Raw genomic sequence first — 21,154 nt, 5'->3', positions numbered from 1 at the left:
GCATAGCCTATACTGAATTCCTTGCCTTCACAGTAGGGATGTGTGGGGAGGGAGGAAGAGAGAGAAATTGGAACTCAAAGATTTAGGAACTAATGGTGAGAATTCTTTTTACATACAACTGGGAAATAAGAAATACAGGTAATGGGGTATAGAAATCTATCTTGCCCTACAAGAAAAGAGAAAAGATGGGAATAAGGGAAGGGAGGGGTGTGATAGAAGGGAGGGCAGATTGGGGGAAGGGGTAATCAGAATGCATGGTGTCTTGAGGTAGGGGGAGAGGAGATATGGGGAGAAAATTTGAACTCAAAGTCTTGTGGAAATGAATATTGAAAACTAAAATAAACAAATTTTAAAAAATATTATTTTATTTGATCTGCACAACAACTCAGGGAAGTTGCTGCTATTATTAGAGCTATTTGGCAGTTAAGGAAATTGCGGCAAACAAAATTGTTAAGATTTGCCCAAAGTCCCACAGCTAGAAAGTAACTGAGTCTCCATTCGAACTCAGGCATTCTTGAATCTAGGCCTAACACTCAATCCACTTCAGCATCTAGTTGCCTAGATGGGAAGCTGGGAGCACTATGTTCTAAGTGGTGTCAAGGAAGGCTGCATAGAAGAAACAGAACTTGAATATTTTAAAGAATGAGTAGGTTCCCATTAGTTAAGTAATCAAAGGATTTAAACAAACAGTTCTTACAAGAAAAATGCAAATGATCAACCAACAACAAACATTTTCTTAAGGGCCCTAGTATGTGCCAGATGCTCATCAACAACCATACAAAAATGTATCAATTCATTAATAATAAGGGAAATACAAGACACGAGGTTTCACCTTACACCCACTAAATGGGCAAAGCTGATAAAAGATGTGGGAAGACATCAATGCCCTACCAAATCTGGAAAACAATTTGGAAGTACTGAAGAAAAGACTCTCAACTATTTTATACTCTTTCATTAAATGATCCTACTACCAGACATATGCCACAAGAAGGTTAATGGCTGAAAAAGAGAATGTGGTAGCCATGACCAAGAAGGAAAGTGGGAAATTGGAAAGACAGGAAAAATTCCTATCAACTGGGAAATTGCTCATGAAATTGTGGTATGTTAATGCAATAGAATATTACTGTACTGAGCAAACAATGAATTTATATAAACATGGGAAGAACTATGGAGAACAACACAGAATAATGAAAGCAAAACCAAAATAATAAAATACAAAAGAACTATAATAATGTAAGCAGCAGGGCAGCTTGATGGTTCAGTGGATAGAGCACTCGACCTGGAGTCAAGAAGACCTGAGTTGAAATTCAACCTCATATACTTATTATCTATATGACCCTGGGAAAGTCACTAAACCTCTGTTTGCTATAACTCCACTGGAGAAGATGACAAACAGCTCCAGTATCTTTGCCAAGAAAACCCCATGGACAGTCTGGCTCACTAGCATTCACAGGGTCATCAAGAGTCAGAAACTGAACAACAACAACAACGACAATGACAATGTAAACAGTAGAAGTCTTCTGGTCTCAGATTAATTGCAATCAACTATTTTGGTTGTGGACAACAAAAGATAAAATAGACTTCCTTCCTCTTTCTAAAGAGGTGGGGACTAAGCGTTTAAAATGCAGAATATACACTGGCAGATATTAAACATGTTTATTCTGTTGTTTTTGCTTAGCTGCTTTTCTGTGTCAAAAGGAAAGGCTCACTGAAGGAGGGATTTCTCAAGAAAAAAAACTAATGTGAAAAAAGTATACCATAAACATTATTTTAAAAGAATAAGACAGAAAAATGAAGAGAATATGGAGTAAGGAATATCAAATATATTACCAGAAAAAACTGCAAAATGGAAATTACTAATTTCTCTTAGTTATTAACAGCTATTTAATTATGATGGATGGAAGGAAAATAGCAAAAATAGAAAATGCTAACAAATTATTCCCCCTTTCTCATCTCTAAAAATTGAATTTTTTAAAAAAAAATAACATGTTTCCCTCTTCTGTCTATAACCACTTTAAAATGGTGTCAGGTTTTTAAAAGAACCATGAAATTGACAATCATGGTCAACACCATTTCAATTACAGGATAAAGACCAGAAGGAAAATAATGAGTCATTAAAAAATAAAGCCAATAACAACTGTATTCATGATACAAGGACAGTTTAACATGTGACACACCATTATTCAGGCAAGGCTGAGTAAAAATTCACTAATCCTCTTAAAACTCTGGTATCAATGAAAAACTGAAATATTACAGTACCTCTATCCTCAAGTGGATTGCTAGCAAGGTTAATTGTGTGAAGTCCTGAGTTGGGATTATGGGCTAGGGCACTGGCCAGTTTTTGTGCAAAATCTCTGAAAGTGAATAAAACAAGTATGGATTAAATATTAACACAGAATTTTAAGACATTAACACAATAGCTGAAGCAGAATGAAATCTATTTAGGGAATTCATAGTCTTAATGTTAGCCTATACCACATCCTAGTGAAGACTTGGCATATCACATGTAAATATATTTCCTCACTGGGAGACTTCAAAAACCTTCCTGTGACCAGAAAAGGGTTCCACAGGATTAAGCAGAAAGCCGTTTTAAGAAAAGGCAATTCTGCTGATGAAAAATGTATGAGTTCTAAAAAAGAAATGATACAGTCTGTGAACTAAGAAAAGTATTCTTTCCTTTAAAATTTCTGGTCTGCAGCAGCTCTTCAATTAAATAACTGCTCTCGTTTATGAATAAAATAGCCACAGCCCTGAACATGGATAAATATGACTAATTCTTTAGGTCTGTATTTATTTATTTTGGTGCATATGTATGTGTTTTTTATTCTAACATTGAACCTGGTTTTTCTGAAAACTATGGCAGGCTGCTCACTATATTTTGTTTCTCATTCCACGAACTCCTTGTGAATGCAAAGCTGATTGCTTTAATTGTTGAGTTTAAAGGTTAAAATTGTAGCTTTTGCCAGCAATATAATTTATCATAAAATCAAGATCATTATTTTAGTTATGTTTAGCTTCAAATAAAGCCTTAAATGTTTTGATTAAGAAACTCTCTCCTTCTCCCATTTTGTGGTCTTTCAGTTCTTTGTTCACTAAAATTCAAGCTTTTCAACTATCATTACCTGGATAGAGTCCATTTAAATGACTATTAACCATGAAATGAAGACTATCTGAGCGTGGATGTGCCAAGGGAGAAGACCAGTAAAGACTTATCAACGGAACAGAGTAACTGAGAATGGATAAAATATCAAATGAACCCAAAGCATCAGGGGCCATCAAATACAAAGTGTTGGGTGATTTTCAGTGCATAAAAACACAGACTTTCATGGCACTGAAAGAGAGAAAGAATATGACAGGTCTACTTCCTCTAAAACACATCCCCCTCTACCTGTAGGCTGAGAAATTTCCTGAAGGTGTAAATAAAGGGGGTGAGAGGAACATTTTTAAAAAGAAGCATTCAGTTAAGTACTTACGTTCTAAGCCCGGCATTTTCTAAAACCAATTCTTCCAATCGATTGGACCTACTCACCACTCTCAAGATTTGTTCGCAGACATCAGTGGACTGTAACAGAAACATTCTATGACTATTCCATAATGCTAAATAAAATGCTGTATTGCAAAGTATGTCAAAGTGTTTTGCAAATCTTAAGGTAGAAAATAAATGTCAGATATTACTAGTCAATCCCAAAACTCAATGTATGGATTACAAAATTGGACAAAGCATCCTATGTCAGTCATTAGTAAATTGAGTTGATTGTTGATTGTTCTGTTCAAAGGAGAGGAATGCAAATTAAAAAGGAATTCAAATTAAATTTGAATCCAATTAAAACTGAATCCCAAGATTCAATTCGTGTCTAGACTGACAAAAATAAAAAAAAAATGCAAATGCTGGAGCTCAAACGGTGGAGCTATAAACTTATCTGAAAATTCTGAAAAACAAGTTGACACTACACTAGAAATGTCATTGAATTGCATGTATCCTTTGACCCAATGATATTCCTATGAAGCATATACTATAAGGGGGTCAAAGAGGGAAACCTCATAGGTACAGGTACAGATAGATATAGGTATATGCATAGGCAAGGATGTGCTGGTAAATGTTTAACTACAGCTCTCTAGAAAGGGAAAGTGGGGAAGGAAATAAGCACTTACATAATACCTGCCATGCACTGTGCATTATTAACATTTTCTCCATCAATGTCTTAAGTCTAGATAATCAACAAAGCAAACAAGCCCTGACTTGTATCATCTGAAGGTATAATGCTCACACTGAAAACTTATAATCAGAAGCAGGTTTAAGCTGGCTACATCATACCCCAGGGCATAGGGATAGGTGAATGTATGTGTTTACAGGTATGTACACAGCCATGCATACAAATGTTTACACGTATACACATGTGTGTTTGCATGGTGTCCCAAAAGTGATAGTGCAGTTTTAAGCTTTAATACCTTTAACGGTTTAAAATTATACTAACCCTTCTGGGACACCCTATACATGTATGCATAGGACATAGCACTTCTTGTGGTAGCAAACAACCAGAAACAAAGTGGGTTCCAAGAAAAACAAATTGGAGCATAGTAACAAATTATTACTGTGTTATAAGAAATGACAAATAAGAAGCTAGAGTAATTTTGGGAGACTTGTATGAACTGATACAATGTGAAGCAAACAAAATCAGGAGAAGAATTTACACACAGACCATAATAATGAAAAGAAAAACACCACTGAAAAAACATCAGAATTCAAATCAATACTATGCCCACTCTTCACTTCAGAGGACCAAAAGTAAGGAATACAAGCCAAGAGGATGGGGAACAAAGAGGTGATAGTGTATCCATGCAGAGAGAGTCTGAGAAATGCAAGTCTTACTGTATCAGGAAAGGACAATAACTTATTTGATTTGTTTAACTGTATTTTTTTGTTTTTTGGTTACAAGGAAACATCTATTAGTTGGGGTAGTCACTTGGAAGTGACAATAATGTTCAAAAATTCAAGAAAATATGTGTGTGTGTGTGTGCATGGTATATATGTACACATACACATGTATTTTAAAGGTTGAAATGTGCTTTAGTGTCCAGAGAACATGGATTTTTTAAGAGGCCTGATGTATGTACATGAGTCCAAGATACAGTCAGGAAAAAATAAAATAAAATAAGAAATTCAACCATTTCTGGGGAGGAGAAAAAAAGAAAGAAATTTACATAATAATTTGTTGTACATTTGAAATGAATAGCAAGTTATGCATAACAAGTTTGCAGTTCCGTGTGCAATCATCTTTTTTATTATGTTGTTATAGAAAAGCTTATTTTATTCCATAAATTAAAAATAAAATTAAAAAAACAGTTGGCATAAAGGTTTAGTGTCTATGGCTATTTTTTTATGTGGGGGAGGGATAGGTGAACAAAAATCTAGACTGATATTTTTAATAGTTTGGAAAGCTCCTGCTATGTATTCTCCCTCTACTGATAAAGACTGACAATTTGTCAATGTCTCACAGTTGGGTCTCGTGCTGTGGTGTCAAACTAAATAGAAATGGATCCCTGCCAGTAGAATGTTGACTTATAAAATCACCAATCAACATTATCTATGTTGTAATGTATTTTTACTTATTTTTTTAAACATTTCCCAATTCGATTTTAATTTGGTACAACCCCATTCTAGAATTTTGTAGGCTAGAAGTTTGACAAATCTAGCCTAGGATACTGAGAGATTAAATGTCATGGAGCTGGTACATGGAACAACAAGAACTTCAGCTGAGATAGTCTCCACTTTAATGCCAGTCCCTTATCTATTACACCATACTTCCTTTCACAGTATCTATACAAATCCTTTGAAACTGAATATTTAGACCTATGCAGAAAACAAAAACAAATCTCTCTGTACCTTACTAAATGCGATAGTGAATGTGGCTTTTTTTGAAACAGCATTTTTAAATGATATGGTTCATTGCCTTGTCTGATCACATTTACCATAGGACTAACAATTATTGGAACAATGCCTAGAACTTGAGAACATTTAGTCTAATACCATAAATAAAAGTATCCTTTTGAAAAAAAAGCTTTGAAAAAAAAAAGAAAAAATAGTTTAGAAACACAAATTCATAAAGAATAGTGCCTAACCATTCCCATACGCTGTCTTATTCCACCCAAAAGAATTATAATGCTGTGGTATAGATTATACTTCAGTACAGTTATCCAGTCACAAAAGAAACAGGTGATATGGTGTGGGAAATTCATTACATTTAACCTTATGTCTGCAAATTACATTATGCTGATTATGATGATTCTCAAATCATCACCCCCTTTTACTAAATGAGTCTTTGTCTTTATTATATATGTTGAAAGGAACAGTTCTGAATTGTCATAATAAAAATTGTTAACTCAGAATGACTTGATAGGAATTTATCTTCTAAAACCAAATATATGACTATGTTTTCTTCTGGGATACCATGATTTACTCTTAAGAAGTACTTGATACAAACAGGGACCTAAAAGAATGTATTTATTTCATGGGCAAAACAAAACTCCAAGATATAATGGATTAAAGAATTTTTGGGGTCAAAGTTTGGCCAACTTCTTTTTAAGGCTTTAGTGTATGAGCAGCATAATATGGGAGATGATTATAGCCATACATCCATTCAACAAAAATTTACTAAATGACAATTATGTATACGACACTGTGAGTGATAAAAAGATGTTTCAGATATGGATCACATCTTCAAGGAACTTAACATTAAAAAAAATTTTGGTTGCATACACATGACAATAATACAAGGTAGAAATATGACAATTACCTTACTATTTACTAAATTCTAGTTACTGTGTTTGGGGAAACAAAAGAAATAGACTTAACGATTGCTTGGAAAGGGTAGCCATTTTACATGGAAGTCAATTCAAATTCAACAAATATTTATAAAGTATCTAAAGCAGAAGAGCCTTACACATTACAGGAAGGCACATATACAGAATATTAGAAAGGTAGGCTGGAGCCAGAATGGAAAACCTCTTAAAAATACTAAGCTAAGAAATTTTATCCTAAAGGTAGTAGAGAACCATCAACTAATTTTTAAATGAGAATAAAAGTTACCTATGCACTAAAATTATATTAGCAGTTTCATAAAAGATGGATTGGAGAAGATAAGGGAATTGGAGACATGAGGCTGATGTAATGGATCAATTGTTAGGTTATAAAGCCTTGCATTCAAGGTCAAATATATTAACCTGTGTATATACAAGTTTAATTAGAAAACCATTAAAAATTCCACATAAACAATTCAAAGAAAATACTATAAAAACCATATGAAAAGTGTTGGGATCAAGAGTGGGATAGGTATCATTTAAGGAAGACTTCTTGAATAGGGGTGAGTTTTGAGCAAATTCTTTTCTCAGAAATCATGAATGTGGCCTGAGAGAGTTGGACATTCTGAGTGGACATGGTGGAAAGGATAAAGTCTCAAAAGCAATAATAAGCAATGTGTGAGGGATAGTAAAAGGAAAGGGCAAAAGCAAGAAGCAAGAGATGAAGCTGGTAAGGCAGTGGGGTAGTGGACATATTTAAGTCTGAGGAGTCATATATGAAGGAACAAGGAGCCCCTACAGCTTTGAAGTATACAGATGACCAAACAGTAGATGTTCTGAAATATTTCTTCAGTTAAATCCAGGTGGAAGTAGAGTAGCCTGGCAATCATGTCTAGGAGAGACTGGAAGAGAAAGAGACTTGAAGAAAGGAGATCAGCTAGGAACCTAGATAATAAGGACATGGGGAGAGCAACGGTAGAATCTAGAACTCATGGAGGAGGAAGAAATAGAGGGATAATGATCTGAAAGCAGAGGCTGAATAAAGATTGATGTGAAACAGTAAGTGTAAGGTTGAGATTCTGAGAAACAAAGTATATTTGGTGACACTGATCATGATGGATTTCACAGACCTTTAAACTCTGGAAGGGACTTCAATGATCATTCTGGGTAGAAGCTATTTTAAAAATGAGGAAATTTAGGCACATAGTTTGATTTGCATTTAAATAAATCATTTTTTTTTCTTGTAACATTTTACATATGAGGAGAATGAAGTTCAGATATATGAAGTTACCTGTCCAATGGGATCAAAAATAATAAGTTTTGGAGCCAAGAGGAGAACCCAGTTCACCTGATTCCAAATTTAACACACCTTCCATTAATGAGGACTCCCTAATGTGGTTGTATAGAGATTTTCAAAATTATTGTTTCTATAAATATCTTTGAGTATTTTACTTTTTTTCCTTCTTGAATATATTATTAATATATATGGCCAATAACAGCATTAATGATTTAAATAGGTTTTATTACTTATAACATTTGCAGTATATTAACAGATTGTTCTCCAAAAGATCCTACCACTTTGAAGATTCTCTAGTAACATAAAGAGGTATCTATTTTTTTCCCCACAACCCTGCCAGCAATGAATTTTATCATTTTTGTAACTGTGAATTGTAAAGCTGGTTTCCCTTCAAATTAGATGGTCTCTCCAGGATAATGCAATTTCTTTTACACCAATAAAGATCCCAGATTATCAAGGGAACAATATGATCTTGAATGCTTTATGATGATCTTAAATCAATTTTTCCAACATTCTTCTTCTTCTTTTAGGTAATGGATATTAATAAAAACTACGGATAAGACACAAACATAAATTGAACTCATTCTCAACTTTACAGTAATACTGGAAAGGGACTCTAAACTGGAAGCCAGACATAAAACCTAGTTTCAGTTTTTCTGTATTCTTTGGTACAAGTCACTATACCTCTCTAGACTTCATTTTCTTGATTCACAAACTGAGGGGCTGGACAAAATGATCTCTATGGTCCCTTTAATCTCTACATCCTATGACACCATTTCTGATATTTTAAATCTTAAATAGTATGCTACTACTCCATGAACTAGTATTGTTTGAATAATGAAGACACGTGATGAATCTCATATTTTACTGACACTAAAAATAATCATGTTTCCATGTAAGCTATAATAGGAAGCAGGATGGTACTGTAGAAAGAGTGCTAGGTTTTGAAGTCAGAGGGCCCAAGCTCTAAATCCTAGCTGTGACTTACTACATGAGTGAAACCTGGTCAAGTCTCAACCCCTGGGCCTCACTTCCCTCATCTATAAACTAAGAAGGCTGGATTAGCTGGCATCTAAGACCCTTTATGAACAATCACAATTATAAACACCTCCCCCTTACCTCTGTAGTACTCTATTTTTCACCAAGTGCTTTCACATACACTTACTCATTTTTATCCTCACAACAGCCCTAAGAGAGAGGAAGGATAGGTATCATTTTAAAGATGAAGAGTTAAGAGACATTGTCAAAGCCACATGGCTAGCAAGTGGTGAAGCCAGATGAAAATTCAGGTTTTCTGACACCAATCCAGAGCTTGGCACAGCACTTAGCAAGTAGTAAACACTTAATAAATCTTTACTGGCTTACTATTATCTAGGAACACAGAGGATGAAAGGCTGTTTCAGTGAGTGAATCAGTTCTAATGGGAAGGGAGCAGTAGGTTAATGCAGTGATGGTGACATAATCATGGTTAGACTACAGATCTGGGTCCAACTCCAAAGCTTAGAACTCAGAAGTGCTATCAGAACCCTTCTTGACACGTAACTGTTAAAGAAAAACTGAGGTAGCACAAGCAACACACCAAGGACACGCTACCCTTGGATTAGCATTGAATTGATCCTTACTGCCAATCCCATTTTCCCCATTCCAGACATCACTAACCAGATGCATCTGTTGCCACCCGCAGGCTCCAGACTGACCATATGCTAGGCAAAACTCCTTTCCTTAACCCAAATGATGCAAGATGATTCCTGTCTTGAGGCAGGATTTTCTCCCTTTTCAAAAAACTATTTTGTCTCTGGAGCCTTTTCTATTGCCACGTTGATGGTAAATGCTCTGAATCACCTGGTTCTCTAGCACCTCTGTGTTCCTTGGTTCTTCTGACTTCTGCTCCTGCTAAGTCTTGTTGTTGATTCCCAAGCACTCCATGGATTGAACACCCATTCCTGTACCCATTTCCTGACTTGTGTTCTCAATCTAGCTTTGGTCTCCCTAGTCATGACGTCCTACCCTATTCCTATGATTCATCACTGCCTCGTAGTCCTGACAAATAATTCACATTTCCATTTCCACTCAAGATTCAGGAACACGGATGAAGCAACAATGCTTATAACAGTCATACTCATAGCAGGGGAATCCATTCATTAGAAACCAGAATGATGTCCTATGCAGGCTTCCTAGTAAAAGTCATAAAACCTGCCAGCAAATCCAGATCTTCATTACCACCAGCCCTGCTAGTGACAGCAATGATGTCATAGGTTATCAATGGCCAACTTTCACTTCACATCATATCTTTTTCCTGATTCCAAGTCTCTTTATTTTACTTCCTCTGGGCACCAGTGATTCTCACAAGGGCCATAAAGTTAGGGGAGGGGAGATAGCTACTATAGTTTCTTAAACTAAAAAGATAAGCAGAAGGGAAGATTTGGAAGAATTTTTGTTATCTTTTTTTATGAATGGCTGAGTTTAGTTTAAAAAACAAAAACAACCAAATGTCCATAAATACACATTTCACTTCCACTGCTTACCACAGTTCAAGTATTTGACCCCCTTTTATTTTGGGGGGGAGTTCATAGCATTTACACAAGCCTCAGCTGAAAAACTAATGTTAACTATTACTACTGAACCAGAAGAACTTCATCAATTAACTTTTCCCTAACTCTAAGCAAAAGGGCTTATTCAAAAAAGGAAGCCATTGACAGGAATGTGAAATCTGCTTTTTTTGTACCAGCTGCACAAACGTAACCCTCATAGTTTCTGCCAACTGGATGTAGCTTCCTGTCTAATCTAAAATTGCCTGAAGCAGCTAAAAACCTGAGCTAAAGCACTTTACTGAAGCATCTCACATTATTGGCTTTGCAGAATGCTTGGCAAGTCATTTCTAGAACGGGTAACAGATGCAAGTTTCTTGTACCGAGGGGTAAAGAAACTCCTTTTTTTGACAATCTAAACACAGTAAAGCAAAACTGACATATAAAGGTTTGGGATTTTTCTTTTTTAAAAAAATCACTTACCAATTTTAGATCCTTAGAGGACAGCTTTGTGAACCACTGATTGTATTCCAGAGCAGCAACGATAGGTATTAAGTCTCTAGAAGAAATATGAACAAATTTCATGTATGAATTCACAACAGAGCCCTTCTACTGTACAGATAGCTACTTTATTTTCAATGTGAGACAGTGACATTTGCTTGATATCAACTGTTATTTACAATGGGACATCAAATCAAAATGCCTTTGGCAGCTAGAAAATTTAATTCAGTTGTGACAGATGAATTCTGACACCTAATTGCACCTTGAATCTAGTGAAAGGGATTCCCACACGGGCAAGAGGCTGAATTAGGTTTCCCTTAATGATTTATTCAACTCAGAATCCATAAGAAAAAATGAATGAGGCTGGAATCAAGCATCTTCTAGCCTTAGGAAAACAATTTAATTTTAACCGCATATTGACAAACCCTTTGCTTCTATTCTTATTGTCTTCATCGAAGATATTAATTTGAACTGTTTCCAGAAACACTCTGAATGGCATGACATAAGAACCTGACAATTATTAATTGTAAGAGAGGCCTGTGCCTAGCTTGATGCTGTATCACACTTGGCACAATGATAATAAGGATATATATTATATAATTTGTTAGAATTGGAGTCAGGAAGACCTAAGTTCAAATATCACTTCAGACCCTTACTAGTCAAGTAGGTACACTAGTGACCTTTGGTAGGCCACTTAAATCTCCCTAATCCCACTTTGCTCTTCTGCAAAATGGTGATATGAACCCTGCATGCGTTATAAAGTTGTTGGGAGTTGTCATTATGACTATTATTTATCATTTAGCTGTTTCTTTACATTTACACATGAATCTTTTTCTCGCAGTCCTGTGTGCCAACCACAGTCATCATCTAAGACATTTCATTTATGTTCATTTCTAAGCATGGCACATCCTGGATGTGCCTTTTACCTATGGAAGTAAACTTCTGTGTTGATGCAAAAAGGGAGTCAATCTGTATTTACTGAGTGTCCAAGGATGAACACCACTGTATTCTGCCCCTGCCCGTCCAGGAAAAGCTCATCACCAAGAAATTCACCATCACAGAAATGGCACTGGCTTTGGTTCTCACACCTCAATGGTACCCTCAGTAGTCTTTGCCCCTCTGATTGGAAGACAGACCAAAAAACCAAAACAAAAACACCACCCAAATCCTCCCAAAGGCCCCATTTACAGAGGATTCAGAAGCACAGCCGATTCTTGGTTTCCTACCAGCTGCGCTCCTTGGATTTGATTCCACCCTCATTATGGCCCCGATGCAAGGTACCTTCTCCCTCCCTCCAGCATCTTCCTGTCTCCCTTGCCTTTCAGCTTCCTTGTGTCTCATCTTTCCTCTAATAGACTGTAAGCTCCCTGAGAGCAGTAACTGTCTTTTTCTTGCTTGTTTCCTTAGCACTTACTGCCTGGCACATAGTAGGCACTTAATAAATAATTTCTATTATATCATAAAATATTCAGTAAAAAGTTACACTAATTTATGTTTACCTTCTGAGTTCATTTGTTTACAGTCTTCTCCTTCCACAACATTTGTGCTCTCACATTCCTATTGTCTAATATGATTTTCCTTTGTGAATGAAAAGGAATTCTGGTAACAGCAACATCTTTCACATTTATTTGAGGAAGCATGCACCCTCGGAATGACTGTAGTGCCTATGGCCTTTTCTCAGAGCCTCACCTTGAGAAAGTGCTTCAGAATGAGCTACTTCTATCTGTCGACAAGTCCCAGCTGCTATTGGGGTCAATATTACTTTAAACAGTCCCCAAAGGATCCCTCCACTCATGACTGCTCTCCTACAGTTCACCATTCAGTCACACCTTTGGCAACCTGCCCTTATATCTGGTCACATTCCACAATTGCTTCAGCCTGGTGTTTTCTGTGTCTGGGCAGCGATAGCACTTCAGAACATCATTAGTGGAGATTCTATTCTGTTGTTTGATGTGAAGTGAGGCAAGTGGGCCTCACAGAAACAGCCTCTCAGGAATAAATAAGGCTTTGTTAACAGAGTCAGCTCTTAACACTGATGATGTACTCACTAGGCAGGATAGAACCTTCTACATGAATTTCATGCAAAGAGATTTCTGAAAGCTAACTAGTTCTCTCATGATAACAAATGAACCTTTAAAAGATGACGCTAATAAATGCAAATCAAAATTTCTCAAGCTGAAAACTGTCTAGGAAACCAGCAGACATCTGGACATTTCAATTAATAATCTAAAAATGCATTTGTAACATGAGACATTGTGGTGTGATGGAAAGAATCAGAAGGTCCAGGTATAATTAGAAATTCTGCTACTTTTGGCAAATCACTTTTTCAGGTTTCAATCTCCTCATCTATAAAATGGACTGGGGACTGGACTGGGTGATGGGTCTATGAGGATGGTGAAGTTAAAATTACATCTTTTCAATTATCTACTCTACATATCCAGTTTGAATCTCTCTCTGATCTCTAGTAGGGAACTTCCAGCTACCTGAGGGCATCTTGACCTTATATTACCAGCACTACCTCAAACTAAATATGTCTAAAACTAAAACCACTATTCTCTCCTCCCCCCAAACTGAAACCCCACAGGCTACTTCTATCTGTTTAAGGCACCAATGATCACCTGAGAATATAAAAACTCCAACTTATCTTTGCAACACTCCTGTTACTCACTGTCTACATACGTACATTTCAAAGTCCGATCAATTTTATTTCAACATGAATCTCTGAACTCCCAGTTCCTTTTTTTCAGTCACATGGCTAACACTCTAAGGTTCAAGATATCACTGTTACTTGCTTGGACTACTGTATTAATCACCTAACTAACTGGTCTTCCAGTAGCCATCTACTTCTTTCTCTAATTAATCTTTCACACAGCTGTCAAAATAATTTAATGCACAGGAGTCACCACGTCACTAAGAGACTAAGAGCACCTATAGACAATTGTCACTTTAGCAAAAGGACTTTTGGCAGACCTCCATGTAAAGTGAGGGCTGAGGATAGAGAAGCAAGAGCAGGAGAAGGAATATGCAGGGCCCAGAAGAACAAACAAGGGGCAGACATGTGGGGGTTGGACACAGACAAGAGAGGATGGGTAGCATGCAGAGTGGGGGGGGAGACTGAGGACAGACACAGGCAGGTGGGCAAAACAGGGCAAAGGTGCTCTTGGCAGCCTCAAGCCAAGCTCCCAATCTGGCAGTGGCACTATGGAAAGTGGTCTTTCTATGTGTCCATTTTTCTGCTTTCACTTGGAGGGTTTTGGGTTTTTTGTCCTTTTTTGGGGGGGAGGGGGTTGGGGAGGGAAGGGTGTAAACCAAAGTGCCAGAATAGGAGACAGGAGAGACAGACAAGGACAGAGAGAGACAGAGGAACCCAATACTGTATATATATTAAAAGTTAACATGGATTTTGGGGGGAATGCAGATTTCTTTCAGAAGTCTTTACATGAAGTCCAATGTGCATAATGAGAATTCCCATAAAGTGAGAACCTTCTGTATCAAAAAAACCCTTCAGTGACCTCCTAATGCCTCTAAAATGTAAATTCCTTAGTCAAGCAATGATGGGTATTATGGCTTTGCCCAGTCTGGCTCTAACATGTCTTTCTAATCTTATTAGACATAACAAAGTAGGGCAGTGGGTAGACTGAGGTCTGGAGTCAGAAAAACCTTAGTTCAAACCCAATCTCAGATACTTGTTAGCTTTGCGATGCCAGGCAAACCGATTTTATCTGCCTCAGTTTCCTCAACTACAATGGGGATAATGGGGATAATAACAGCACCTACTCTGCAGGATTGTTGTGAGGATCAAATGAGATATTTGTAAAGCGCTCACAGAAGGAACTTAATAAATACTTGTTCCCCTCCTCTCTTATTCTATATGAATCCCCTTCAAGTACTGCATGCTCTATCCAAAATGGAATACCAGCTTCTCCTTGGATCTTATTCTACCCTATCTCACTTCTGTACATTGGTCCAGGTAATCCACCATGCCTGGAATGTGCTCCATCTTCATCTTAACCTGATGGAACTTTTCTCTTTCTTCAAGGTCCAGCTTGGATCTCCCTGCCCCAAACTGTTTCTTTCTCATCTGCAAGTTATACATTCTCAACTCCTCTTGTGTGGCATGTTCCTTTAGGATTTTCATTATTCTGGCCACCTTCCTTTGGACACTAACCAACTTATCAACATCCTTCCTGAATTGTAGTTTCCAGAACTGAACATGATAAAACAGGTGAGTCATCTATTAATGACTACCTTTTCATTCCGGTCATTCAACAAATTCCAAGCCCACATCTTGTCCATAAAGATATCATGAAAGATTCTGTGATATTCTTTGGTTTAGTCTAGGTCAATTATGTCTACTGAATTCCTTTTATTTACCAAGAAAAGGAAAATGATGAGTATGGAATGACCTGTCCTTAATGAACCCATGTTATTTCTTAGTGCTTTTTTGTTGTTGAGGAGGGAGAGATCTGTGATTTCACTGGTTTAGAGAACTTCTGGTTAGGAAACTCTTTCTACTAATATATATCAAAAACTGTTTTGTAACATCATTTTAGGGAGCTGCCTGATAACATTAAAAGATTACATGACTTGCCCAGTTATTTGCCTTGCCCTGGGTCAGTCAGTTTGCATAAGAAGGACTTAATGATTTGTTTCCTTTCCTAGATGTTTATAAGCTATTCCTTTAATAAGATATTCTAGATTTTTTTTGGCCAGAAATCAAAGTCATCCTTTAACGTCATTCAAACAAAAACAAAAAAGTACAGCATTTCAAAACATACTTCAGAAACAGTAAGTTCAAGAAGTACTTAACAGATTCCTTTCAAACAATATGTTTTATGAAATTTTGAAAAATACTTTCCCTGTGTACAATAAGAGTAATTAAAAAATGGTAATTCTGATGTGCCTTGGCAAAAGTTATATTATAGGAAAACCAAGCTGATGGCAAGAAATCGATAGTTTTTAGTTACTTAGATCAGAGGTTAGGAACCTGTGGTCTCGAGGCCACATGTGGCCCTCTAGGTCCTCAAGCGGCCTTTAAAGTGAATCCAAACCTCATAAATCCCTAAAAGGATTTGTTCTGTGAAGTTCTCAATCAGTCAAAGGCCACACTTCAGAACCTAGAGGGCCACATGTGACCTCTAAGCTGGTCCCCAACTTTGGGGTTGCAAGTTCCCCAACCGTGCCTTAGATAAATATCCTGCAGAGATTTAAAAATGGAACTACTATTCAGTTATAATACAAATATACAAATGAAAATTTAATACAGTTCTTTTTCAGATAACAAAACAATGTTTGAACAAAAGATTAATAAGCAAGTTCACATGATGCTTCATAAGTGTAGTCACTCACTTGACCTTTGTTTCTCTCTGTGGCTAACACATACATGCACATACATGTGCTCATATACACACATTCAGTTTGAGTTCTCTGGAATGGAAGTCTTAATTTATTATTCATGAACACTTCCCACTGACCTCCCATCAGAACCATGAACTAGAACAACTGATCGATGAGGCCACATAAAACAAAACAAACCAAACCACAATTCCCCAGCCTTCTCCCCAACCAGATCAAAGAGGAAGTATCCTTGGAACCCACAGATAATACCCACAGGTTGGTTTTCTTTTTTGGGCAGAAGCATAAATATCACAGTTTAAAATTTACTTAGTGCAAATTTGAAAACTTCTGAGATGAGGCCAGATATTAGCACTTAAGAGTCTTGGTCATATGCAAATCAAGCCATCTTCTTTCTCATTTTATTATAAAGTAAAATTTTATAATACATTTTATAGTTATATTAATTATATATACTTATATAAGATCAAATGAAACAACCTATGCAAAGTGCTTTACAGACCTTAAAATGCTATCCAAATGCTGGCTATTTTTATTACATTATTTTTCTTTACTTTTCAATCAATGGGTATTTCTAATATTTTGTTTCAAAAAGCATAGTACAGGTGTGGAAACACAAGTATATTAGTACATTACTGGTAGACATATGAAATTGTGTAATCACAAAGCAAAGCAATGTGGGGCTTTTTAAAGTAACTAAAATAAACAGTCCTTTAATGTGGAGAACTCACTGCTAGGTTAAAGGCCAATGACAAAAAAAGTTCACACACACCCCAAAATATTTCAAGTAGCACAGAACTGGAAATAAGGGAAATGACCAAAATGACCGAAAATGCAAATAGAGGAAGAGGAATGTAATGGGATATTATAGCAGAGTAATAAACAACAAGTAAGGAGCATTCAGAGAGACATGAGAATACTGATGCAAAATGAACCAATGAACTGATGAAGAATGAAGCAAGCAGAACAAGGGGGAAAAAATCCTGAAATCTATGTAATTATAATTACCAAGCTTAGCCTCAAAGGAGAGATGAGAAGATGTATTTCATGCGCAACAGTACAAATAGAGAGCTAAGGTTAATGATAGTTTTTCTGGACAAAGTTCATGGTTGCCCCTCTCCCCACTTCCTTTTTAAACAAGGGTTAATTAACTCTATAGAAAGGATGGGGAAGGGATATATTTAGAAATTAAGGTGATATAAAAAAAGACAAAAAAGAAAACCGAAAAAATTATTGATTGCCTTTGTTTTTATGACACTTTAATTTGCAACTATATCCCTTCCCTATCAATAAATCTGCCCTTGAGGAAAAAACAATTAGCATAATCAGACAATCTAATGAGTTTGATAGTAAATATAATGCTCCACACCCAAAGCCCTTGCAAAAAAGTGAAGGTACATTTTTTTTTTCTTTTTTGGAAACTAGCTTTACCATTATAACTATAGAGATTTCTGTTTCTTTTTATTGTTTTTCTATCCATTTACAAGGTTGTTGTCATTATTTATATTTTTCATAGTCATCTGGTTATTTCCATTCATAAGTTCATATTCTGTTTGTGTAAAATCATATGTCTTCTCAAGCTTTCTAAATTCTTCATTTTCACTATTTTCTCTGCCATCAAAGTATCACATTGTATTTATATAACAACATATTTAGCCATTCCCCAAGAATCTGCTGCTATGAATATAATGGAATATATAGTAATACCAAGTTACTCCAATGAACATCATGGCTCCCCTACCCACCCCCAAAGTTAATCACCTGAAATCTCATCAGCAAGCAATTTTTGACACTAAACTCCTTTCTAACTTCCTCAGTGACCTCTCCAAAATGATTAGGGGGCTTAAGAAGGTAGAGAAATAAACTCCTCCCAAAGCTTTCCTTTATAGAGGACTCACAACTTCCCAGGTAACTATTTTCCACCAGTGGCTCTTTTTGGTTTCAACTTCACAGACATCATACTCCCCCACAATATCAGGCAGCCCCTCCGTTGTTCCCTCCTATCTTTCAACTTCCTTTTTTGTATCATCTTCTCCCTTTAGATTTTAAGAACTTTGAGGGTAGGGATGGTCTTTCTTTTTCATATTTCCATCCCCAGTAATTAACACAGTGCTTGGCATAGAGTATTGAATTGAACTGAAATAATCTAAAAATGTGGAGATTTGTTTCCTTCTATGGGATTTCAAGTGATATTCCTATGACAATGTATATGGAGGTGTGGTGTGGCATTCCACCTGTTGCGTGGCAATATGGAACAGTGAAAAGAATACTAGAAGTGGAGTTAGAGGACCTGGGTTTGAATTCCACCTCTGCTATTTACTAACTTTCCAAATTTGGGCAAATGACTTCCTTCTTCTGGCCCTCAGATGTCTTATCTGTCAAATGAAGGAGGTAGATATGATGACCATGTGATGATGATGAAGATGACGACGGTGATAGCATTTACATACCACTTTAACTTTTGAAAAACACTTAACATCTCCTTTAATTATCACAATAACTCTAGGAAATGGGTCGTTATTATTCTCCCTATTACAGAGATGGGAAAACTGAGACAGACAAAAGTTAAGTGACTTTTCCAAGGACACGTAGCTAATAAGTCTCTGAGGACATATCTGAACTCAGGTCATCCTTACTCTGGTCATCTGTTCCAGCACTCTAACACCTGTACCACCTAGATGGTTGATAACAGTAGATTACCTTGTAAAGTCTCTTCTGCTCTAAATTTATGATCACATCTAAACTGGAACACTCCAGTGAAGAAGACAATAATGGCTCGATGAGTTAGACCACTCTGTTCAACATAGGGTTAAATATCATTTCAGTCAATCAAGTAGGAATATAAAACACACTTCAACAGAACTTTTACTTTTACTGGTACATGCAGAGATCCCCGAATCAGATTCTCTTAACTCATATTAAAACTACCACTTCCCAAAACCAACCAAACCTAAAGGCCAAGCAACAGGGAGGCCCAGATCATGGAGCAAGGGAGAGAAAAAAGCTCCTAAATCAGAACTGTGGTCATGGCCTGTAGTTAAATATAAAATGAAAAATGCAGCACTTAGACCATTTGCTTCATCTTAGAAGCGTGGGTTCCAATTTCATACTTGAGTGGCTTTAGAGTACAGTAACAAGTAGGATATGTAAACATCTATCTTGTACAAGTGCTCAGGCTGCACCTTTCAATGAGGATGCCTATCTCAGGGCAAACAGTCTCTCTGCCATCCTGCTTTCGCCTACCATTCACCTTTGGGATTTCCCATCATGGTACGAAGGTTTCTATATATGTATGGTTGTCATTTTGACTAATTTCCTCCATCCTGGGAAGTGGTAGCAGCTTTTCACCATCAGCCAACAGCATTTATTGAACTCCAGTCCTGCTATGCTTTGTGGCAGGCCTTTAATTATCGTATGACCTTTGATCCCAGATGTTAATCGTTGCTGCTAGCAGTTATCAGCATTTTAGAGAACCCAGTCATCAATCTTTAGGATAAAGAGCACTATACTTATTTTTCTTTAGTCTCTCTATGGGCCAACAAAATACAGTACTATCAAAATGGTGTTATTATTGATTCTTTAAAATGAGCATCTGAATGACACCACAATACTCTAGGTCCTGAGCAGGACACTCCAATCACGGTGACTTATCATCACAGGAATAGCTTGGCATTATCCTCCTTATTCCCTCAAAGCTCTTTTCCTTACAGAGACAGAGTAAGTATAATGATTTCATTCCTGAGAAACCTATCTCTGATCCAAATATGAGAAGAATGCACTTAAGTAGAACTTGTTTTGTTAATGAGGTGCAACAATGGTAAAGCCAGAATTACTGGCTACAAATTCAATGCAAAAACAAACCACAACTGCCCCCAGGAAGTCAAAGGAACCCAACTTCCTTTATGAATTCCCGCTCTCACCCAAAATTTAAAAAATTTTAAAAATTGCATGACTTGTTCAGAAAAAAATAGCAACTTGAAGCACAGAGCTACTAAGTGTCTGAGGCAGGATTGGAACTTAGGTTTTCCTGACTTCAGGCCCGGCCTTCTATCTACTGTGCCACCAACTTGCCAAATTAAGAAAACTAATACCAACTGATTTAGGGAGAGAATTTTTGGGGAATACAACATGGCACTGCCATGCTTTTCTTGAGTCAACTTATTCTTGTTAGACCACGATTAAAAAAAATTTATAATTGACAGTGTCTTATCTTCATAGAAATGGATGACCACCAGTATTCCATTCCCATTTAGAGGAAGATAATATCAAAACCTACCACAAAGTGAAAAGAAAAATCTACTTAAAAAGGTTTTCTGATTTAAGATGAAGAAAAGATAACAATAGCTTTTTTTCTGTAGGACTATTCTGAAACTGCTTCCCTTGTAACGACTATACTAGTCTTTAAAAAAATTTAAAATATGCAGGGAAAAATTTTAAAAAGCCTAACAATGTAGGGAATACCTCCTTTACCTTTAATTCCTACATGATCTGATCTATTCAAGATTTTCCCCATAGGGTTTATACAGATCCATTCTTCATGCTACAGGTCCTCCACTTACTCTTTCCCCTCTGTCACCCAGCTAAAATTGTGAAAATCAATGACACCTTTCTGTAAGAAGTGAAACATACTGGAGAATTCATTAGGAACAAAACCTTTTGATTTAAAATAACCACT

At 36.6% G+C, this 21,154-nt stretch overlaps 1 protein-coding gene across 6 annotated transcripts in view; it reads right to left on the bottom strand.

Moving 5' to 3' along the window:
* Positions 1-21,154, bottom strand: part of CARMIL1 (capping protein regulator and myosin 1 linker 1) — a 396,768-nt gene that overhangs the window by 151,444 nt on the left and 224,170 nt on the right. For all 6 annotated transcript variants that reach the window (XM_072603992.1, XM_072603993.1, XM_072603997.1 and 3 more), the window contains exons 9-11: positions 11,107-11,182; positions 3,474-3,562; positions 2,260-2,354 (exon numbers count right to left, since the gene is read on the bottom strand). In XM_072603992.1, the coding sequence (XP_072460093.1) occupies positions 2,260-2,354; positions 3,474-3,562; positions 11,107-11,182 (260 nt within the window). The remainder of the gene's footprint in view (positions 1-2,259; positions 2,355-3,473; positions 3,563-11,106; positions 11,183-21,154) is intronic.

Source organism: Notamacropus eugenii, chromosome 4 (assembly GCF_028372415.1).
Source record: "Notamacropus eugenii isolate mMacEug1 chromosome 4, mMacEug1.pri_v2, whole genome shotgun sequence".
In the NCBI taxonomy this organism is placed as follows: Eukaryota; Metazoa; Chordata; class Mammalia; order Diprotodontia; family Macropodidae; genus Notamacropus; species Notamacropus eugenii.
Note: the sequence above shows the minus strand (reverse complement) of the source record. Positions and strands in the feature narration are given on the sequence as shown.